We start from the raw sequence: 20062 nt of genomic DNA, 5'->3' as shown, positions 1-20062 counted from the left end.
TTATTTAAGTGGCTCTACTAATTTTACATGACAAAGACAGCTTTCCTATTTGATGTGTAATACAGCTTTATAATGTCTTCTGTTGCTCTGGAGGAGCTTTGCTAAGTGTTAGCAAGGATTTTTCTGGGCTTCAAATTTTTTATCAGAAAGCCTGTGACATAAGGCTTGGGCACAAACTTTAAAGTTTGACAGACATATATAATTAGAGTCAAATGAAAAGCCAAGTAGCTTCATGGAAAGTGTAGGAAGCATTTTGGAGAGGCTGATTAGGGACTAAAAGTCTGGATATCTCGGTCTTTGCTGCTTCAGTTTTGAGCATTCTTTTTTTTTTTTTTTTTTTATCTGTATCCCCCTCAATTTTATGGAAATACTCCACTGCTGGAGCACTTTTTCATGCGAGACATTTTCTTTTGAAATTCCAATTTCAACAAATGAAGTGTAAATTCAATAGGAATTTAAGTCTGCATGTTGCTTTTCAATACCAGAAAAGCTCTGCCTCTGGTTTGATTTAAATGTATTAAAATGTATCAGCCTGCAAAGTGGTTTTCTGACACACATTTTCTGTCCAAGCAAACGTCAGAATCACACAAGTAAACTGTTGTATATCGCAATTTCAATCCATTATATCACTCAAGTGATATAATGGATTGAATTGCAGTTAGAGGAATAATGTTATATTTGCCATTTAAAGAATAGGTACTTGGACTTAATAATAATATGATCACCTTTTATTTTTAACTGATTCATGTTGGAAAATGGAAAAATTGCAGGCAGATGGACAGTTAATTTGCATGTCTGTAATATAATGAAATAATCCTTTCCATTGGCAGGTATGAGCCCAGGTTCAGACAGAGGTTGCTGCAGTTCACTGATGCCAACAATATCGCCTCTCTCTTTCTCACGGCAGCCAATCGGTGGCTGGAGGTTCGCATGGTAATGATCCATCTGCCATTTAGTTCTCTAAAATTCAGCTGTTTGCCACACAGCAGCTGCTTCACATTAATGTTGATGGGTAACTGCTCCCTCTGTTGGGATACTGAGAAACTGAATTTTCCATCCTCTTATTAACATGGAATGCAGCCATGGTGTTTTATGTATCGACTACTTCTCATGTTTCACAGCAGAGGAGACGACCTTTAGATGTTTATGGATTCATGTGCAGAGATGGAAAAGATAGCACACAGGGCTTTTTGTCGACATGTTCTTCATTGTCATATGTGTTGACAGTAAACTGGATGTGTAATTGTAGAGCTCCTTTTGTTTTATTTACTTCTTTGAATTATTCAGTGATGCATCATCTCTTCGCTGTGATAGTGACATTGTCTCTCTTTGCAGGAGTATATTGGAGCCTGTGTGGTGCTGGTGGCAGCTGTGGCCTCCATCACTAACTCTCTCTACAACCAGCTGTCCACCGGTCTGGTGGGGCTGGGACTGACGTACGCACTCATGGTGAGACTGTGTGTGTGTGTGTGTGTGTGTGTTTTATCGCCTGCACTCTTTAAGAACCACAGAGGTGGTTTTATATGTTTTTTTGCAGATTTATTTCCCCGATTTAGAATGAATTGTTTTGTTCTGCTGTGTTTTATTTGCAAAGAAGAATTTATCTGATTATACTGGGTGAATGATTCTTCATTCTTGCAACACAAACACTGGTAGTTCACTCATTTCTTGTTTGTTACAAACATGTGGGGGCGACAGATGGAGAGATTTATAAAAAGAACAACTTAGGATGTATAATCAGTGGCTCATTTGCATTTTCCTCCCATTGTTTTTATCTTAACTCTCTCTTTAAAATCTACATATGTATGAATGTAAAACCAACTGAAAATCTGTTACAGTTCCTTGGATGCTTTTTCATTATACTATTACTGTACTGTTAAGTTTGGTGATTTTTTAATTTTTTTTCAGACAAACTGAATGATTAAATGCTGAGAAAATTCTCAGAGCTCTTACATAAATCATTTGAAAACATGCCAAACTCTCTGAAAAATTCATCGTCACAAAGCTGAAAACAGGACTGTTTTTCTTAGCTCATGAAAAATTGTCATTATTGAGTTTCAGTGTTTTCTCAACCATGAAACATTGAATCATTTTCAGCCTTAATGCAACAACAGTGTCCAGCCTGAGAGGACTGACTGTGTGTGCCTTTATAGTGACATTTACCCGACTCGTCTCCACATTCCCTCCTCCTCCTCCTCCCCCTCCTCTCCTTCCATGTATCAGGTATCCAACTACATGAACTGGATGGTGCGTAACCTGGCAGACATGGAAGTACAGCTTGGCTCAGTCAAGAGGATTAACGGCCTGCTCAAAACTGAACCAGAGAATTACGAGGGACTGCTCAGTGAGTGCAGCAACGCGGTCGCAGTTTCACCTTAAATTACACCATTCACATCATGTCCAGATCACACCTGCTTATTTCTGGAGTTAAAGGTGTTTGCGATTCCTACATCACTCGATGAAGGATGAAGTGAAAAGTTAGTCAACATTTATTCCACATCCATCATTGTCAACTCAAGTGGAGGGGGTATCATAATGCTCACAAGAAATATATCTTTATCCTCCTTCAGCTGTTTTTACATTAGCTAATGCCATGATATCCTTTAATAATCTATCTTACATGCATGTTTCCTTTCAGCCAAAAGGGACTGTGCAAAGAGACTGCCGCCTTTACACTGAAGACATGATACCGAATTTAAACACAGTCGCATCATTATGTTGAGGTTTTGGCTTTTTGAGGGGTAAAAAAAAAAGAAAAAAAAGAAAGCTACATTCCACTAATGTTTCTGTGTCTCTCGCAGCCGTGTCTCAGGTCCCTGACGGCTGGCCCCGACAGGGAGAGATCAAGATCCAGAATCTGAGCGTCCGGTATGACGCCACGCTCAAGCCTGTGCTCAAAAATGTCAATGCGCACATCAGCCCTGGACAGAAGGTAACCGAACCTGAGGAAACCTGTGTGTTAAAACATGGGACAAACACAAAGACCAGAAAATGGTGTATGAGCCGATGATACTGGCTGACTGATTGAGTATTGTGTGATAATGACGACTTAGACTTTGTTTGTTTTCAGGTGGGGATCTGTGGCAGGACGGGCAGCGGCAAATCCTCTTTCTCCTTGGCCTTCTTCCGCATGGTGGACATGTTTGAGGGTAAAACATTTCGTATCAGCATGAAGATAGAATTGAAAAGAAAGAAATGATAATGAAAATGACAAATAATAACATGGTTCCTAAATGCAACACTAGCAAAAAAAAAAAAAGTTTTGTTTATTGGTGCAGTAAACATCTCAAATGCTGAGAATTTCCTGTTTATATTTGCACTTTGTGATGTAGACCACTTACGATGCGTTTTTGTCTGTGTGTGTGTGTGTGTGTGTGTGTGTGTGTGTTATTTGTCTTTCAAGGACGGATTGTAATTGATGACATCGACATCGCCAAGCTGCCACTGCAGACCCTTAGGTCTCGTTTGTCCATCATCCTCCAAGACCCCATCCTGTTCAGCGGCACCATCCGGTACAATGGACTTCCCTTCACCCTCAGTTTTACCAGCAGGAAGGACTCGTTACAGCAGTTTAGATTTGTTGATAATGATAATTTGGCTCCTTTTGCTTCTTAGTAGACAAAACATTTCCAGTAACAGAAGCAGCTGGCAAACTGTGGTACACTTCAAAGACACTTATCTGAAGCATGAGTAGAGCAGAGGGTCTGTAGATAAGAGGACATTCCTCTGAAAACTCTGCTGGAGAGGTTTATTTTTAGACTTGAGCTACAGTGGACTGTAGAAGCTTAGTCATGGTGAGGAGGACAGATGAGGAGAAATATAACAAAGCTGCGTGATGCTGAGAGTCAAATCGGGTAAAAACTCATTTGTTTAGTGTCTCTGGATTGAGTTAGCCACCTTAGCCGACTCCCACTGTTCGCACCATCTATTGAAATATTCATCACATCAGATCATCATAGACACTGCATCAAATAGAAAGAGATCATGATGAAATCTGATCTTCACTTCTTTATCTTTAATGTTGCCGGTGAGTGAGGGGAAGGGATATGTCCTATTTTCATAACTGGCACAAACACGGCATCCAGTGATGTCACTTTGGGCTTTTGTTCGCTGCTGTGAGTAGATTTATCAATCAAAAGCACAGAATAATATAGAAATACGTGTGTCCACATGTAGGTTCAACCTGGATCCAGAGATGAAGGCTACAGATGAGATGCTGTGGGAAGCTCTGGAGATTGCTCAGCTGAAGCCTGTTGTTAAATCACTTCCAGGAGGCCTGGGTGAGACAATCTGTCTTTGTTTTAGTGTGTGTGTGTGAGAGAGAGAGAGGAGAGAGAGACAGTTTTCTATCCTTTATGCCAGATAATCGACCATACCAATGTTGACAAATCTAAAACAGATTCAAATGCACATATTTATTTGTTTTTTGTTTTTTTTAAGTGAGCTAACTGTGTGGCACTGATCTGTACAATGGATACAATAATTCCTTCTCTGAGGTCATGTTTTCATTTACTCATCACATCTGTCAGCTGCTCAAGTGTCTCAATAGAAAGATGAGGCCACAGTATCAGAATACATGAGCATTAATCTTTAACTCTAAGTCAGAGCTGTGTGATGTGTGTTGCTGCTCCGTCCTGCACGTTTTACAGACTGCAGCAGACTCTGTATAGACTCTACTGTAAATGTCTACATGATGAATGCTTGGTATGCTGATGTATGGGGCCTCCACTCTGCGCGTGACTTACTTTAGCTCATGGTTTGTAATTTATCACTTGGTTCTTTACGTTTCTGTCATCTTCTATGCTGTCTCCCTAAAAAAAAAGAAGAGAGAGCTCATTCATTACTCTGGTGGAATAATAGTCTGCAGCTCATCTCACCTGATGTGTTTCTGCTTCAGTCGGTACATAGAGACAGACAGCTGCTTTCACTCGTCCTGTGTGTGCAGGTGTGTGACATGTTAACGCTGAGCTAATCACTGCTTCAGTTTTCATTCACTGGAGCCACGTGTTCAATAAGATATTGATCTGTAACCCAGGAGTTAATGGCTGATGAAGTTTGTCCTTTAATGTAGTTAAAGTAACAGTACAGTGAAGATGTTTTATGTTGCTTAAGAAGCAGAGCAGAGCCAGAGAGACTCTTTGTTACTGTGTGACCCTGATGGCTGCTGTATGTTTATAGGACCCCAGACTTTGCAATAACTCAAGATAAACTTTTGAAGTTAATACACTAAAACTGTTCCCATGTGATTCAAGCAGAGTCATAGCTAAATACCACACGCTCTGACTGATAGTTCACTTGGGAGCAGTTTATTTTTTCAAGCATCTCTGTAAGACTGTGCCTCATTCAATAACACAGGATGAGAAATCAATATGATATTGATTCATAAGCCAGGACGTAATGGCCAATTAACTTTACCCTCTCATTTAGCTGAAATAATAGTGCAGCATCACAGTAGTGTTACATATAAAGCAACCTGCAACTTAAACTCTACATCTTACATAAATGTTACAGTTTTTCTCCATTGCTAAAACACATTTCTTGAAATTATGCCTCCATTTCCCAAAACTGTGCTCAATTCCTGAACAGGCCTCAGAACACAAAAGGCCTCATAAACTCATACACTACAACTTAGTCTTTTACACTGGTGAGATCAATTCAAAACACTGTAAAAACCAGCAATGAGTAATGTTGTTTATGGTGCCTCTGTACATGATGAATACAATAACAGATCTCTCAGATTAGTACATTTTTATTCCGCAATATACTGTGAAGCAAAATGAAAGAAAATAAAAGGAAAAAGGTGAATACAGTATACAGAGTCAAAAAATTTCATCTAGATGTTTTATCCACCCCTGACAAGTCTCAGTAGAATCAGGCCTCCTCCATGGAGTGGTATGAATTTCATCTCTCCTTAGCCTTTTCCTTCCTCTTCCTCCTCCTCCTCCTCTCTGGTTTCCCCATCTTCCTCCTCTAAGTCTTTCTTGATCCATTGATCCTTGATCCAACCGTTTTTTGGGAAATAGCGTTATGGTTTTGAATTTTTAGCTCATAAGTCTGGTAATAGTGTTATGTATTTACTCCTTTTGTTTGTTTTCAGATGCCATTGTGACGGAGGGAGGTGAAAACTTCAGTCAGGGTCAGAGGCAGCTGTTCTGTCTGGCCAGAGCCTTCGTCAGGAAGAGCAGCATCCTCATCATGGACGAAGCCACGGCGTCCATAGACATGGCAACGGTCAGTGTGTGTTCAGGAGCGTAAGCATAGTGGAAAATGTGATGATGAAAGGAGGCGATTGAGACAAAAGTGAAGAGGGGGGTGAAGGAGGTGACATGAAGCAAAATGGAGGAGGTGAAGTTCAGCAGGTAGTGTTCTTCTGTCGGTGTGGAAACAAAGCAGATTTATCTTGAATTTTTATGGCCTAATCTCAAAAGATACATAAAGGTATAGATAGAAAATCTGCATTCTTGATTTTCCTCAACAAATCTTACATGAAAATATACGCTGTTAATAGCAACAATTTAGTTGTCTAACTGCAGGTTCTGATCAGGTTCGGATCACAGATTGCACTTACATAGTTAGATAAGAGGAGGAAAATAAGAAAGCCTGAGTGGAGGAGGAGGAGGCGTGCAAGAGGCAGAAAGACAGGGCCTAAAATAGAAGGGAGAATACTGAGTGTAGATAGAGCCTGAGGGGATTGAGTGTCTGTTTGCAAATGGCTGCTTCTTACTTAAGACCCTCTCTTCTGAATGATCGGTCACAAAGAGTGACATCTCTAGTTTACAATAACGCAGCAGCGCAGTCCTCGAGGAAACAGAGCCGAGCTTTTAATCAGGGACAAGAGAGGTGACCGTTCATAAGCTTCAAGAACATCTTTTTTCATTTTACTGGTACTTTGACTCTCTGTCAGGGTGAAAGTAAGTCTGTTTGCCTCTGCCCCCTACAGGAGAGCATCCTGCAGAAGGTGGTGATGACTGCTTTCGCTGACCGAACAGTAGTTACTATAGCAGTGAGTATCTCCTCTACACTGTGCCCATGCTCCAAGCATTTACAGTAATCCATGTAGCCCCCCCCCCCCGAGAGTGCTGACCTTCCCTCTAAACTGCTGATGCGATTCTCATAAACCGGTGCAAATGCAGCAAGGATGCAGAACTGTAACTGCAGGACTGTGCTGAAAATTAAAACGGTAAGAGAGAAGAGAAGAGAAGGAAAGGGGGAAGCTGAGCAGATGCAAGCCTTCCAGAAGGACATCTGCCTCTGGATCATGACGATTATTTCATGATGTCACATGTGTATTATACTTGTCCATGTAAAAATGAATGAACAGATGTCTGTCGCAGCACTGAATTTTTCCTTTAAAAAACTCATCCAGGATGTTTCAGCTTAAATTACTGACTTTGCAGTCTCTGACTCTCTCTTCCCTTACCCCCGTGCAGCATCGCGTCCACACCATCCTGAACGCCGACCTGGTGATTGTGATGAAGCGGGGCATCATCCTGGAGTACGACAGACCCCAGGTCCTGCTGGACACGGAGGACAGCGTCTTTGCCTCCTTCGTGCGAGCAGACAAGTAGCACAAGAGGACACATTAAAGGAAGACATTCGAAGTGCAATTGTCCCATGGAATATATTCCTTTTATTTTTTAATCATGTTGTATTATATTTGTACATAAAAAATGTTAATTCTTTGTTAATAAAACATAAATTATCATTCACATTGGTATTTTTTTTTTTTTTTTTGATGATGATGATGTGATAGAAATGTTTTGGGGGTGTATTGTGCTTGTGTGGAAACTTATTGCTGTGCACTAAACCACATGAGTCATCAGTGTAGCAGGTTTAAAATGACCTGGAGCTGAGCTGATGATGACATGATGCTGCCCAGCAAGAGCAGGCTAAGAGCCAGAGACACAGTATAGTGATCATACTCATATACTCAGGGGTGTCACTATGGAATGAGAGTCTGCGCCTGCTAGAGCCAGGACTGACATCCGACATCAGAGAGTTATACAGACGCCAGTGGAGCAGAGTGGACTGTAAAATGAAATCCGTCCATGGCTGATGTGAGCATCAGATTTAAAACTCAAGACTAAGATGTTAATGAAAACACTAAATCTGGCTGCCTGAGGCTGAGAAGCCCACTATCTTTTCATGTTAAAAGCTGCTGAGGTTTAAACCAAACAGCCTGAGGAGGAAGGTTACTGTAGAGTGCCCTATATTTCAGCCATTATATATTCAGAGTATGATCTGCCTGTGGCGTTTAGAGCTGCACAACTGTGTGTGTAATGCGTAATGGGCCCTTTCACTGCGTTATCACTGAAAATCACAGGAAGGGCACCGGAGAGATGGCTGAGGGAGGGACTGTCTCTCCACCTCACAACGTCTCCATCTCGAGTTACCGAGCTGTAGTGAAGTGGCGGAATCAGCAAAGAGCCAACTGCGCCACATGAGCCTGCCCTCTCATCCAAAGGTGATAAACCAAAGCTCAGAGGGGCGGCGTGCTCCTGCACCAACATTTTAAATCTCGTTGAATTTCCTTTACGCACCACCACCACCACCACCCGGTGTGGTGATTCACAATGGAACGGGGCGGCAGCGCGGCGCAGCTACGCCCGGTCGGTCGGTTGGTGCGGTGAGTGACGGCGGCAGCTGCGGTTGCTGGAAGAAGAATCTTCTCATGGGACTTCGCGCTCGTGAAGTGGCTGATCTGAAGGCAACGTGAGGAGCGCACATACCTCCAGAAAAACGGGCGACAACAGGACTCTCTCCCTTCTGCGCCCGACAGCTGCCGAAGGAGCTGACCCCGGCGAGCACCGACTGGTAAGAAGAAGGCACCGGGAGAAAGAGAAAGAAAGAGAGAGAGAGAGAGAGAGAGAGGGAGGGAGAGAGAGAGAGGGAGAGAGAGAGGAAGCCAGGGACAGTGCCTTTAAAGCCAAAAAGGCTGTGGATACGTAGTATGGGAGCGCTATGTTGTCCAGGAAAGGTCTCATTCCTGAGGATTACTTGCTGACACGGTTGGCTGAGGATGTCCTGCAGCCCAAGTTCAGGGCGAAGCCGGGGAAAGCTCGGTTCGTCGCCAAGAACGGCACCTGTAATGTAGCGCACACCAACATCCGAGAGCAGGGCCGATTCTTGCAGGACGTCTTCACCACTCTCGTGGACTTAAAATGGCTCCACACGCTCGTCATCTTCACCATGTCCTTCCTGTGCAGCTGGCTCCTTTTCGGGATGATCTGGTGGCTCGTCGCCTTCGCGCACGGCGACTTAGACCAAAGGGGGGACGACTTCGTCCCGTGCGTAACGGACATTCACTCCTTCTCCTCCGCTTTCCTCTTCTCCATAGAGGTCCAGGTGACCATCGGCTTCGGGGGCCGGATGATCACGGAGGAGTGCGTCTCCGCCATCATCATCCTGATCGATGCAGAACATCGTCGGACTGGTCATCAACGCCATCATGCTCGGCTGCATCTTCATGAAAACGGCGCAGGCCAACCGGCGCGCGGAGACGCTCATTTTCAGCAAGCACGCCGTCATCTCCGTCCGCAACAACAAGCTGTGCTTCATGATCCGCATCGGGGACCTGAGGAAAAGCATGATCATCAGCGCCACCGTGCGGATGCAGGTGGTCAGGAGAACAACGACGGCGGAGGGCGAGGTGGTTCCCCTGGACCAGATCGACATCCACATGGACAACCCGGTGGGCACCAACGGCATCTTCCTGGTGTCCCCCCTCATCATCTGCCACGTGATCGACAAGGACAGCCCCCTTTACGACCTGTCGGCCTCTGACCTGCTGCACGAGGACATCGAGGTGATCGTGGTGCTGGAGGGGGTGGTGGAGACCACGGGCATCACCACGCAGGCCAGGACCTCGTACGTGGCGGACGAGATCCTGTGGGGGCAGCGTTTCGTGCCCACGGTCTCCGAGGAGGACGGCATGTACGCGGTGGATTACTCCAAGTTCGGCAACACCGTGAAGGTCCCGACACCGTGCTGCAGCGCCAAGAAACTGGATGCGGTAGGTGGCATCGCTCGGTTTAAACTGAACGAGGGCGTCACCTTGCGGGCGTCCGTGAGAAGGCGGCGGGGGGGCCCTCCGGTGGTCCGCCGGTCCAGGTTGGACAGCTGATGAGCACTGTCTGCCAGCATTTTGTACGAGAACTAATGAAGAATGAGATTAATCAAGTAACAGAATTATACTTATTTTATAATGAATATACAGTATACCATGATATGGATTATCTGTCATCTCCATGCGCTCTGATACATGCACACACCGTCAGGCTTTTTACTCAGGGTCAGTATGAAAATGCACAAAGTCAGAATGCACTGAGGCTCATCATGAGATGTGACTGTTGTACAACCTGAGGAGTCCTGCTGTCCGGAGTGAATCTTTTTTATTTAATAAGAGTGACTGCATGTATGTAACAGCAATAAAGGAGAATGCTTCATGTAAAGTGTGGTGTGGATGGAGGGGACAAATCATATGACTTAAAGGGATAGTCTGGCAATTTAGTAGAGACTCAGTCAGTCCTATCCAGAGGTTTCCTCAGTTTAATATGGCACATAATGGGAACATGATAAATGGTCCTTACTGCTACATAGAAAACATGTTCCCCTGATGATGCTACACACAAGACATTCATGTTTCTTTCCTCTTGCATAAGTAACTGTATACAAAAGACACCGAGACAAGGTGGCATTTCTCTCTTTTATTAGATTATAATCCGCAGAGCTTAAAATATTAAATTGCTTTTAACTTAGTTAATAATTAAAATACATAAAAACGAGAGCCAGAACTGAAGAACCCTGCAAAAAAAAAAGAATTAAAATAAATTAAAAAAAAGGAGAATTATAAACCCATCCTCCTCCATACAGAGGCTATGTCTGACAGAACCCGCTTGCGATTCTTTGTACAGTAAAGTCCAAGCAGACTGTGCATTTTCTATACACGAGTAATGATACCATTATTGTTATTATTTCTGAACTAATTCTCCTCTGATAATCTTTTCAAACAGCAAATTTAAAGGGACAGATAAAAAAACAAAAAACCAGAAGATTTTTAGTTTTGCACTGGGAGTTACTGGTGTCTGTTAAACAGCAGAGCAGCTCCACCCCCATCACTCTCACCCCTCTCTCCATTTCCACCTCTCTGCCTCTGTGGGCCTGCAGACATTACCTCATGTCTTTGTCCTTCTGTGCTGCTGGAGTGGGTGGTGGTGGTGGTGGTGGTGGTTTAAGGGGCTGCTGCTGTGCTGAACGCCGGGAAACAGCTCCGATTCAGCCGCATGATGGACACCAGTCTGTCTCAAAAGCATCCACTCTGATCAGATTTAAGATCTAACATACAATCTTTATGTTTTCTTCTCTGTCTCCTCTGTTCCTGTGGCGTTCTCTACGTCTTTGCTGCCCTCTATAGGTAAGCTCTGGGACATGTTTGTTAGGGCACACCAGGTGATTATGTGACTATACTGTAGTTAAAACACGATCTGTCATACGGAGGGCTGAGCAGTCTGGAGAACAAGGGACAGAGAATGGAAAAGAAAGAGAGAGTAACTTCTCTCTGGCAGCAGTGACGTATTCTCTCAGGTCCTGAGTAGGAAGCGCTTTAAATCATCCCCGACATAAACAACCCAAACAGTGATTGGCTAGTATCGCCCCGTCAGGCAGTAACGTGGCTCCCTACTGGCCAGCGCAGTGGCTGTGCGCCTGCGGGCCCGCCTCCTGCCGCCGCTGCTGCACATGGGAGGGACGGAGGGACGGACGAGCCCGCAGGTGAGCAGAGATGCCTCTTCTCCACACATCAACAAACACTGTACAATAGTAGGTCAAAGCAAAGCAGAGCCCCCTTCCTGTACTGTTATGTTAGGCAGAGGATAGAGGGGGGCAAAGGGCCGACAGACATGCTGCACCCCCCTCACCCCCCACCCTACACCCCAATCCCACCTCCCAAACCACCCCGCCCCTCCCCCCCACAAAAAATAAAACTGAATAAAACTTCAAAAAAGAAAAAAAAAAAAAGAAATAAAACCAAAAAAAGAAAACATACACATACTTTTTTGTTCCTAGTTTAAATTGCAGAGAAGATGGGAGGGATTTGCCCCTGGGAGGAACGCTCACGCCAATTCCTGCTGGCGTGACAAACCCCTCCCCGCCACCAAAACCCCCCTCCCGAAAACCCTCCCCCCCTTCCTTCCGGCTGGTTGGTTGGTGGTGTAGCGAAATATAAGGGTAGTGGAAGGTCTCTTTAAAGTCCTGCTGGCACCGAGGAAGGGGGCCAGGCTGTCTTTCCTTCTTCTTCTCCTCTATCTTATCTTCTATCACCCCCAGGGCTGCTGTCTCGCCGCCGTCCCCCTGCTCATCTCTCCGTCACGTGGTTTTGTGAAGAGGGGGAGGGCGCGGAGGCTGGGGTGGAGGGGGCTGGGGCAGGTGCGGGCGGCGGGGCAGGGGTGCAGAGGATTTCGGACAGGTCGTCCATGATACAGGTCTCCTTGGGGTCGACCAGGTTGAATTCCCTTACGAAAACGATGAAATGTGCATACAGAGTGTTCAAGTGGCCCTGCAGGTCCAGAGCCACCGTCTCTTTAAAGTGCGCCCAGTAGAGGTGAGCCAGCACATGGAACAGGTACCGGCAGATCTTCTTTACCAAGGACTCAAAGGAGTTGGGGAACTCTTTGCCTGAAGGAGAGAAAGGAACAGGAGGGATGGGATTAGGACCAGAATCAATTTAAGCGAGGAATAAATTTTGAGAACAAGGTCGATGTTGTTCTATAGTTTAAAACTAACAATGTATTAGTTCGAATAAATACTTTTTTGGCTTCCTACCCTTTCTATAGCACACATCCCCAAGCCCATACATTCCTACTGAGGATGGCAATCTTTAAAAACCAGTAATAATATAGTTTAACTGTTACAAAAGCTTATTTTTATTTGCATCTGCAGGGTGGTGTTTGATTCCATTAATCACTTGAGTCACTATTCAAGCAAAAATCATAAAAAAGTGATTTCAGTTTCTCAAATGTAATATTTGCTGGTTTTATTTTTTTGAAGATATTCTGAGACATTGTAATGAGAACTTTACATTACCAAATGATTAATCAATGAATTGAGAAACTGATCAGCAGTTTAATCCACAGTGAAAATAACGATTGAGATTGAGCCCTATATAATATCACTTTCATTTCTTTCTGATCTTCATTGTTGGGCCATCACTCAGTTACTGTATCCCTACATTTAACATTTTAAGCAGCAGGGGGCAGCAGTACACCATCAGTTAACTTCCATGAGTCTCTCAGTTGAGGGACCCCACAGGCCTGCAAACAGAGGGACACTCACCGTATTTTGTGGGAAAGATTTCCTCATCTGTGACCAGTTTCTGACAAAGACTCATTACAAAGTCGACATATTGTGGAGCAGTGCACTTCGTCTTCTTCCCCCTCTCGTCATACCAGTAGTATATTCTGGAAGGAGACAGACAAACAACAAACATTATTGAGGAGCAGGATGTCATTGCACAACTGTGAAGCGGCTTCTAATTAATCATAATGGTTGTTTTCTAAAGAATGTCTGTGGCTGATGTAGGAGCAGCTCAGACACGAACAGGAGTATTTCCTGGAATATAAAATTGTCAGACAGGAAGAGAAAACATCATCTGGGCGATGAGGCATAATTGGCCTACGAGACATCACCTGCTCTATTTCTTCATGCAGGGAAAACCCGTATTCCCAGTGATATCTCACTTTCTGAAGAGGATACAGTCCAGTGATATTACAAACCATCTCTTGTCTCTCATACCGACGCATTCTTATCCAGATATCATGTTAGCATGTTTTCATTTCAGTGGACTTGCTGAACCCTGTGCCCCGGAGCTTTCATTTCCTGATTGGGCCAAATTCCCTGCAGTCATGGTAGTTAACAGGACTCTGATCCCCCCCCCCCAGTCCTTGGGCCAGTCCCGCTGCTGGTCAAATATTTCCAGAGGGGCTGACCCAGATAGCTGAATTGTAAGCGGGTGTCTTGGAGTTGTACTTAACAAAAGTCAAATAGCAGGTCAGCAGACACCTTAGAGACAGATGATCGAGCAGCAGGCGGCTATTAGCGAGCTAACGAAGGAGGAGACGGCGGGACAGGACCGGTGAGGTAGCCACAGAGACAGAATGAGGATCACAGAAAAATCACTGGAAAAGTCAATTAATAAGCCGATAAAACGCCGAAAAGAAATGTGCTCAAAGGTGTAGCTGTTTTATTAGCGTGGTTGTGGGAGTCTTTGGGGCAGACATTACAAATCCTGAGGAATGTAAAGCGTCCACATAACTGACCCTGCAGGAGGGAACCTACTGACCACAGCACCAGGACCAGACTCTTACAATACGCTTACTCACACAGGATTAGACTGTGTTTGCATGTGGGAGAGACACTGGCTGGACTACAAACATGCCTTCTCTGCTCCTACATACCCACTCACACGTAGACGGATTAAACTATGGCCATATATAATAATATACACTTAACAATACTGCTTCACAAGGTGGTTTATTCACAAACATGCAGGCTGAGGCTCAAAAGCATTTTAGTAAATATGAATTCTTACAACTTCCTTATCTAATTTATGTAGATTTTGCCGACTTAATTTTACCACACTAAAACATATTTCATTTTTCAGTTCTTCAGGGTTTTGCAGTTTAATGCACATAGCTGTCTCATGTTACTCTATGGAAAAAATAACAGTGTTTTCTTTCTTCTGTATCTCAAAGATAGTTTTAAATTCATTGTAAGGTTACAGGGTGGGCTGGTGGTGGTGTGGGTGGGTTGTGAAATGTCACCATGGCGAGAATGAGAGCATGCTGTGCGGTGCAGGTACGTACAATTTATCTGACTAGATGGTATCTGGCCACGATAAATATTTGTTTGCTATTAGGCCAAATGAATGTATGATATTTTGTACATTGCACTTTGCTAATAAGAAATAAAAGATGTGATAACAGATTTGTGAATGAAGCTTTATTTACTCCAAACCAACCAAATTCAAAATGGAACCAGCTCTCTGAACCCTAATGCTAATAAACAGTGGGCGTACATTACCATTACCATCGCTCTCTCTCTCTCTCTCTCTCTCTCTCTCTGTCTCTCACACACACCCATCTATCCACCCACCCATACAAAATGGGTCTAAATAGCTACCAAATGGTTCCGTTCCCTCATAGCTCATGGAAACATTTTCTTCCAAAAATAGTGCTGAGCTCTGCCTTCGGGCAGGGGCACTGACGCTGCTGTGACTGTGGCTCAGTCAGTTTTCACCACAGAGGGGGGCGCGGGTGCCAGGTCCTGCACGGGCAGGAAAGGGTGGGGTGCTGGGCAATGGAGGAAGGTACCATCATAAATGGTGGCCCTCATCTTGGAAACACAGTTTCAGTTAAACTGTATGAGTTTTAGTCAAACTAAAATGTCTGAAACATTTTTGTTAAATCCGGAGTCAAGCTGTGAGACAAACTATAAAGTTTACTTCTGTGTTTTTCCTGTAGATTAACACATTACCTCTGTTTTCCACAGGTCAATAGACAGTGCAAACAAAAACACGTTAATCTGCACTTCTGTCTCCTCTCTTCACACACCGCAGGCAAAGCACCTTTGCTTCTGCCATTTCTCAGGGTGTGGGTTAGCAACAGTAGCTTAAGGTGACAGCAGTGGAAAAACCCACTGTTGACTAAGAGGTTAACGCGTGACAAGTTTCTTTCTCACTACATGGCTGTCATATATGTGTCATTTCTCAATGTTTGTGCTGTTTGGCACTGATGTCATCCTCATATTTTTGTCCATGGTGCGTGCGTGGGCGGGAGCAGGCACTTGTATACTGGTCGTAATGACCTGTGTAGTGAGTGTTGTGGTTTCTCAAAGTGTGGGTAATCAGGTTTTTCCAGCCTTCAGTATACACAGGGGGAAATGAATGCCTCTCTCCAAAGACAAGGATTCACACATAAAAACAGCACCCCGCCCTGACAGGGCAAACTAGTTAGATAAACACTTACAGTTAGTCACCTCCCCTGTGTTAACATGGCATGAATAGGCCTCCATGTTATGATTATCCTTCACAAACTGCTGAAAAAATATGTCCTGTTTTGCAATTAACCACCTTCAGAAAAAAATGTAGCTACAGCACACTTCTAAAAACATGACAGACATTTTAAAAATAGTTTGCCTGGTGACTTCAGACTGATATGAGCCTGCAGTTTTCAGTCCCAGAGCTAGCCTTAGTGCTGGAACAAATAGCCAGACTTTAAAGGCAGACTCCTTTGGTACTAGTCTGATCACAGCAATCCATCTAAAAAGTGTGTGTGATGTGAATGTAATGATATTAGCAGACTTCAGAAATAAGCAGGAAGCAGCAAGACAGGACCACAGGGGAATAAAGGTGAAGCTAGCTTGTCTTCAATACGTCTTGAGTCTGCCACTGCTCTGTTCAATAGACTGATTTGATACAAACTAAACCTAATGCAGCAGCTACACCGGATGTGTGTGAAACAAATCAAAGGATCTTAAGAAGAGATAAGACCAAACATGACGTGGAGAGTCTGTGCATCTTCTGTAATGATGTTGATGTTGTCAGCGGGGAGGGACAGTGGCAATTAGCAGTTTCCTGACCAGTAAACAGAATACTTTGTTCCTGGTGTTTTACAGCGCCAACAACAGCCTGAAAAGGCGACAAATAATAAATAAAGTTGGCAAATAGTTATTGTCTTCACTTTATCTCACTCACATCTGTCTGTGTAGTTAGAGCTAACAAAGAAAAAGAGGGACTTTAGTGCTAAAAAGGCTGTAACTGAGGTAGACACCCACTTGTTTTGTCTAATGACTGCTGAAGCCTCATATTAGCTACAGCTGAACTTTAAAACACATTTTTAAATTACATTAAAAACATATTTCATCACGACTAGTTAGGCAGGAGGAACAGTTCCAAAAATTGTTTCAATGTCTATATTGTTGACAGACAAGAAATGTGATTCTTTAAAATACAACATGCTGCGCTGGATGCAGACGCAGCGAACACAGAGACACAAAGGTGCAGTGATCAGTGTACCGCAGCTCTTAGGTAAATATACAGTTTGCTGCAGTACATTAAAGCTGCGTACTGCAGATTCCTAGACAGGACTATGAGGTCTTTTCAAAGACCAAAATGGACCCAAGTGCACGCTGCAGGCTGCGAGTCATTCCTTGCTGACCGGGGAGACATCCCTTGATGAATTAACCAATGGGACGCTAGATTTCTGATGAATAAACCAATGGGGCTCGGCAGGTGAGCTATGAATAAACCAAAAGCGGTGGAGATAACTTACGTGTTGCAGGCCGTCATGGCTTGACAGGTGTCCCCAGTGCAGAACTCTGAGATGGTGCTGTACTGCAGGTTGATAAGGTTGAAGAATGTTGTTGCTGTTGCAGAGAGAGAGAGAGAGAGATCACCACGTTACTCAGTGTGTGTTGTTTGCCACTCAGGAATAAATCATAGAAAGTAGACTTTAATACTTCTGTATGTAAGAATAAGACTAATGAATGAATAGTGTTTACTGCATTTTATCTGTCACAATGAACAGTGGGACAGTCACAGTAATGTGCACATACTAATCTATCAAGTCATCACATCCTTCAACAACATGTGTGTGACCTTCAGAAAAAAATGCTTTGGCAAGTTTAAGTTGTTGCTCCAGTCCCTTGCATCCTGTTATGCTGCAAAACAACACATCAGGCATTATTCTCTATGTTAAATGTATGCAAATATGTGAGATCTTTCAGGAATGGTGGCATTCCTTAAACTGGATGCCTTTCTTTAACAGCAAGTATTTAATTTACTTAAGGCTTGCAGCAATGTATTGGGGAAACTTGTCATTGCTAATGGTGCCCTGTTCTTATTATTTAATTATTTTCTTTTATTAAGAAGCTGCTGCACAGCTCCAACCTAAAGAACACTGGGATGCCTGAACACTACAGGCAACCTCTTAAAATGTTTATGCATTAATGTTTAAGCTCCTGCACTGGACGTCTCTGAGCAGCAGCCCTGCTGGTCTGGCTCCAATTTGTGAAAACAGGCCTGTGATTTTCTGAATGTCATGTTGGGCAAATAACCATATATCATGCTCAAATGGCTGTGGTGTATGAAATGACTTTCATCGTGATTCCTCCCAACTGCAAAGTCTTGGTTTTCTCAAATGGAACAAACCCAATGACACAACGTAATCTGCTCCATCCCTTGGACTCATCCCCTCTTTCCCTGCTCAACACAGTAGACACCAAGTGGCAAAACATCCAGTGAAGGATACTGTTGGTTTAGACGGAAGAATGAAATGATTCCAATCATTGCTCAGCCCCATTGTTTGTGTTCAAGCAAAAACCCTGTTAGTGGTGGATACAAGTTGACACAAGTCAGCTTATATAACTTTCAATTTCATTTTGAAAAACACATCAACATGTGAAAACATGCCCCATCTGTTTTATATCACAGACTTGTATCAGCCTAAAATAAAAAAGAAGGACGAATGTTTGTCTTGTTCCTTTTCCCCCGTGAGCACCTGGATGGTTTGGACAAGTAACCAAAACAAAGTCAGGGAGACAGACAAAATAAAGAGCCTCATGAGATCTATCAGGCAGCCAGACACAGCCGGTTTACTAAACTCCAGAAATGATGCTCTTAATGGCAACTATAAATTTGAATAAGAGTTAAAAAGCCGCACCGTAATTGAAGCTGGCAGTAAACGATGATGTTTAAAGAAGCGGTGTGTGGTGTTATTGGGAACAGGCTCAATGCTGTGCCCGGTCTGGATCATGTTAAAGGCTTGGCTCTCTGGCACCACTGGAACATCTTGTCATCTCCAGATGACAAGTGCATACTGACTTGGGAAAAACAATTCCTAACCCCTGAGGAAAATTTTACATAAGTCGGAGCTGAGCGTTGAGGAATTTTTATGTCTCAAATAAGATACTAGGCCCCACTCACATTTTAACAATGACCATGTTAAACTGCTTTTACAGGCCTAGTAATTACAGTAGTGGTTTCTGTCAGCTGCACAGGACATCATCCTCAGTTATGTGTCCGACTCTTTGAGCTCCTGCTCCACATATTATATTATTAACTACCACTCACTGTTGCTTGCTAGCCATTCGTTGAGGTCTATCTCTCTGGGCAGCACCACCAGCTCCTTGAGGTCAAAGTCCACCACACGGATTTTTGTGAACTCTGGCTCCAAGTACTGCTTCTTCTCTTCTGCCGGAGGCTTCTTTCCATTTGGCTTCGTCTTTGACTTCCTGCAACACAGAAGAAAAGAGGACAGGTTAAGAACACTGGAAGGACTTGATAGAGGTAAAAAATGAAGGAAAAGCGAGATTTCAAAAGTGCCCGAGGGTGACGTAAAAAGGTAAATTGACTGCTAAATCTAACACTGTAAAGGATGAAAGGCAATGTAAGCTCTTTGCTAGGCTGCTGGCATAGGAATTTTCCAGACAGGCCTACATAACGCTGCTGTAAAAACATCTTGTATCCAACAAACCCTCTGTGACGTTTGTGACACTGGACTCAAAGCAACCTGAACAGACCAAACAAAGAGTCCTCTGTTGCTGTACCTGACCCCTAACTCTGACCTCTGACCTAACGTTAGGTCTATAGCTTCCACACACAGACAGCCGTCCCCAGCGCCTTGTACTTCCACTGCTAGTTTTAGCATGTGGATGTCATATCACACTCCTCCTGCACTTCCAGGGCTGTAACCTCTCCTCCCCCACAGCCTCTGCTCCAAGTCTGTATTCAGTGGAGGCAGTGCAATCTGGGGTCAAAGGTTGAAAGGCTTGATATGTGAGTGAGACAAATAAACACGGGCCGGAGTTGTCTGGGACAGTCTGAACAAAATACAGAGTAATGTAATCAACAGTCTTAATGACTTTGACAGTTAGAGCTAACAATGGTCAACTTGACCAGTATGTTGTACCCCTCATCCTTCTGTTCCCAACTTTGGCCTACATCTTTATTTTGCTCTGTCTTGGCCCTGCTACCACTGCTAAAGTTTACTTAAGGACAAGGGAGTTTCAG

At 43.8% G+C, this 20062-nt stretch overlaps 3 protein-coding genes across 7 annotated transcripts in view; 2 read left to right on the top strand and 1 right to left on the bottom strand.

Annotated features, from left to right (window-relative positions):
• The window catches only part of abcc8 (ATP-binding cassette, sub-family C (CFTR/MRP), member 8), a 51650-nt gene extending 43941 nt beyond the window's left edge, over positions 1–7709 (top strand). For both annotated transcript variants that reach the window (XM_018663982.2, XM_018663983.2), the window contains exons 30-39: positions 831–933; positions 1336–1449; positions 2224–2344; positions 2802–2932; positions 3071–3149; positions 3404–3512; positions 4177–4280; positions 6098–6231; positions 6941–7003; positions 7431–7709. In XM_018663982.2, coding sequence (XP_018519498.1) covers positions 831–933; positions 1336–1449; positions 2224–2344; positions 2802–2932; positions 3071–3149; positions 3404–3512; positions 4177–4280; positions 6098–6231; positions 6941–7003; positions 7431–7568 — 1096 coding nt within the window. In that variant the 3' untranslated portion in view covers positions 7569–7709. The remainder of the gene's footprint in view (positions 1–830; positions 934–1335; positions 1450–2223; positions 2345–2801; positions 2933–3070; positions 3150–3403; positions 3513–4176; positions 4281–6097; positions 6232–6940; positions 7004–7430) is intronic.
• Positions 7710–7824: 115 nt separating this feature from the next.
• Positions 7825–10451, top strand: kcnj11 (potassium inwardly rectifying channel subfamily J member 11). The gene is given in 2 exon segments (XM_018663985.2): positions 7825–9411; positions 9413–10451. Coding segments are annotated over 2 exon segments (1161 nt in total). The 5' UTR covers positions 7825–8961; the 3' UTR covers positions 10124–10451.
• A 240-nt stretch (positions 10452–10691) lies between these two features.
• The window catches only part of mob2a (MOB kinase activator 2a), a 60889-nt gene continuing 51518 nt past the window's right edge, over positions 10692–20062 (bottom strand). For all 4 annotated transcript variants that reach the window (XM_018663991.2, XM_018663989.2, XM_018663990.2 and 1 more), the window contains exons 2-5: positions 19124–19284; positions 17325–17418; positions 13330–13454; positions 10692–12672 (exon numbers count right to left, since the gene is read on the bottom strand). In XM_018663991.2, the coding sequence (XP_018519507.1) occupies positions 12353–12672; positions 13330–13454; positions 17325–17418; positions 19124–19284 (700 nt within the window). In that variant the 3' untranslated portion in view covers positions 10692–12352. The remainder of the gene's footprint in view (positions 12673–13329; positions 13455–17324; positions 17419–19123; positions 19285–20062) is intronic.

The sequence above is a fragment of the Lates calcarifer genome, linkage group LG10 (assembly GCF_001640805.2).
Source record: "Lates calcarifer isolate ASB-BC8 linkage group LG10, TLL_Latcal_v3, whole genome shotgun sequence".
Lineage (NCBI taxonomy): Eukaryota > Metazoa > Chordata > Actinopteri > Centropomidae > Lates > Lates calcarifer.
Note: the sequence above shows the minus strand (reverse complement) of the source record. Positions and strands in the feature narration are given on the sequence as shown.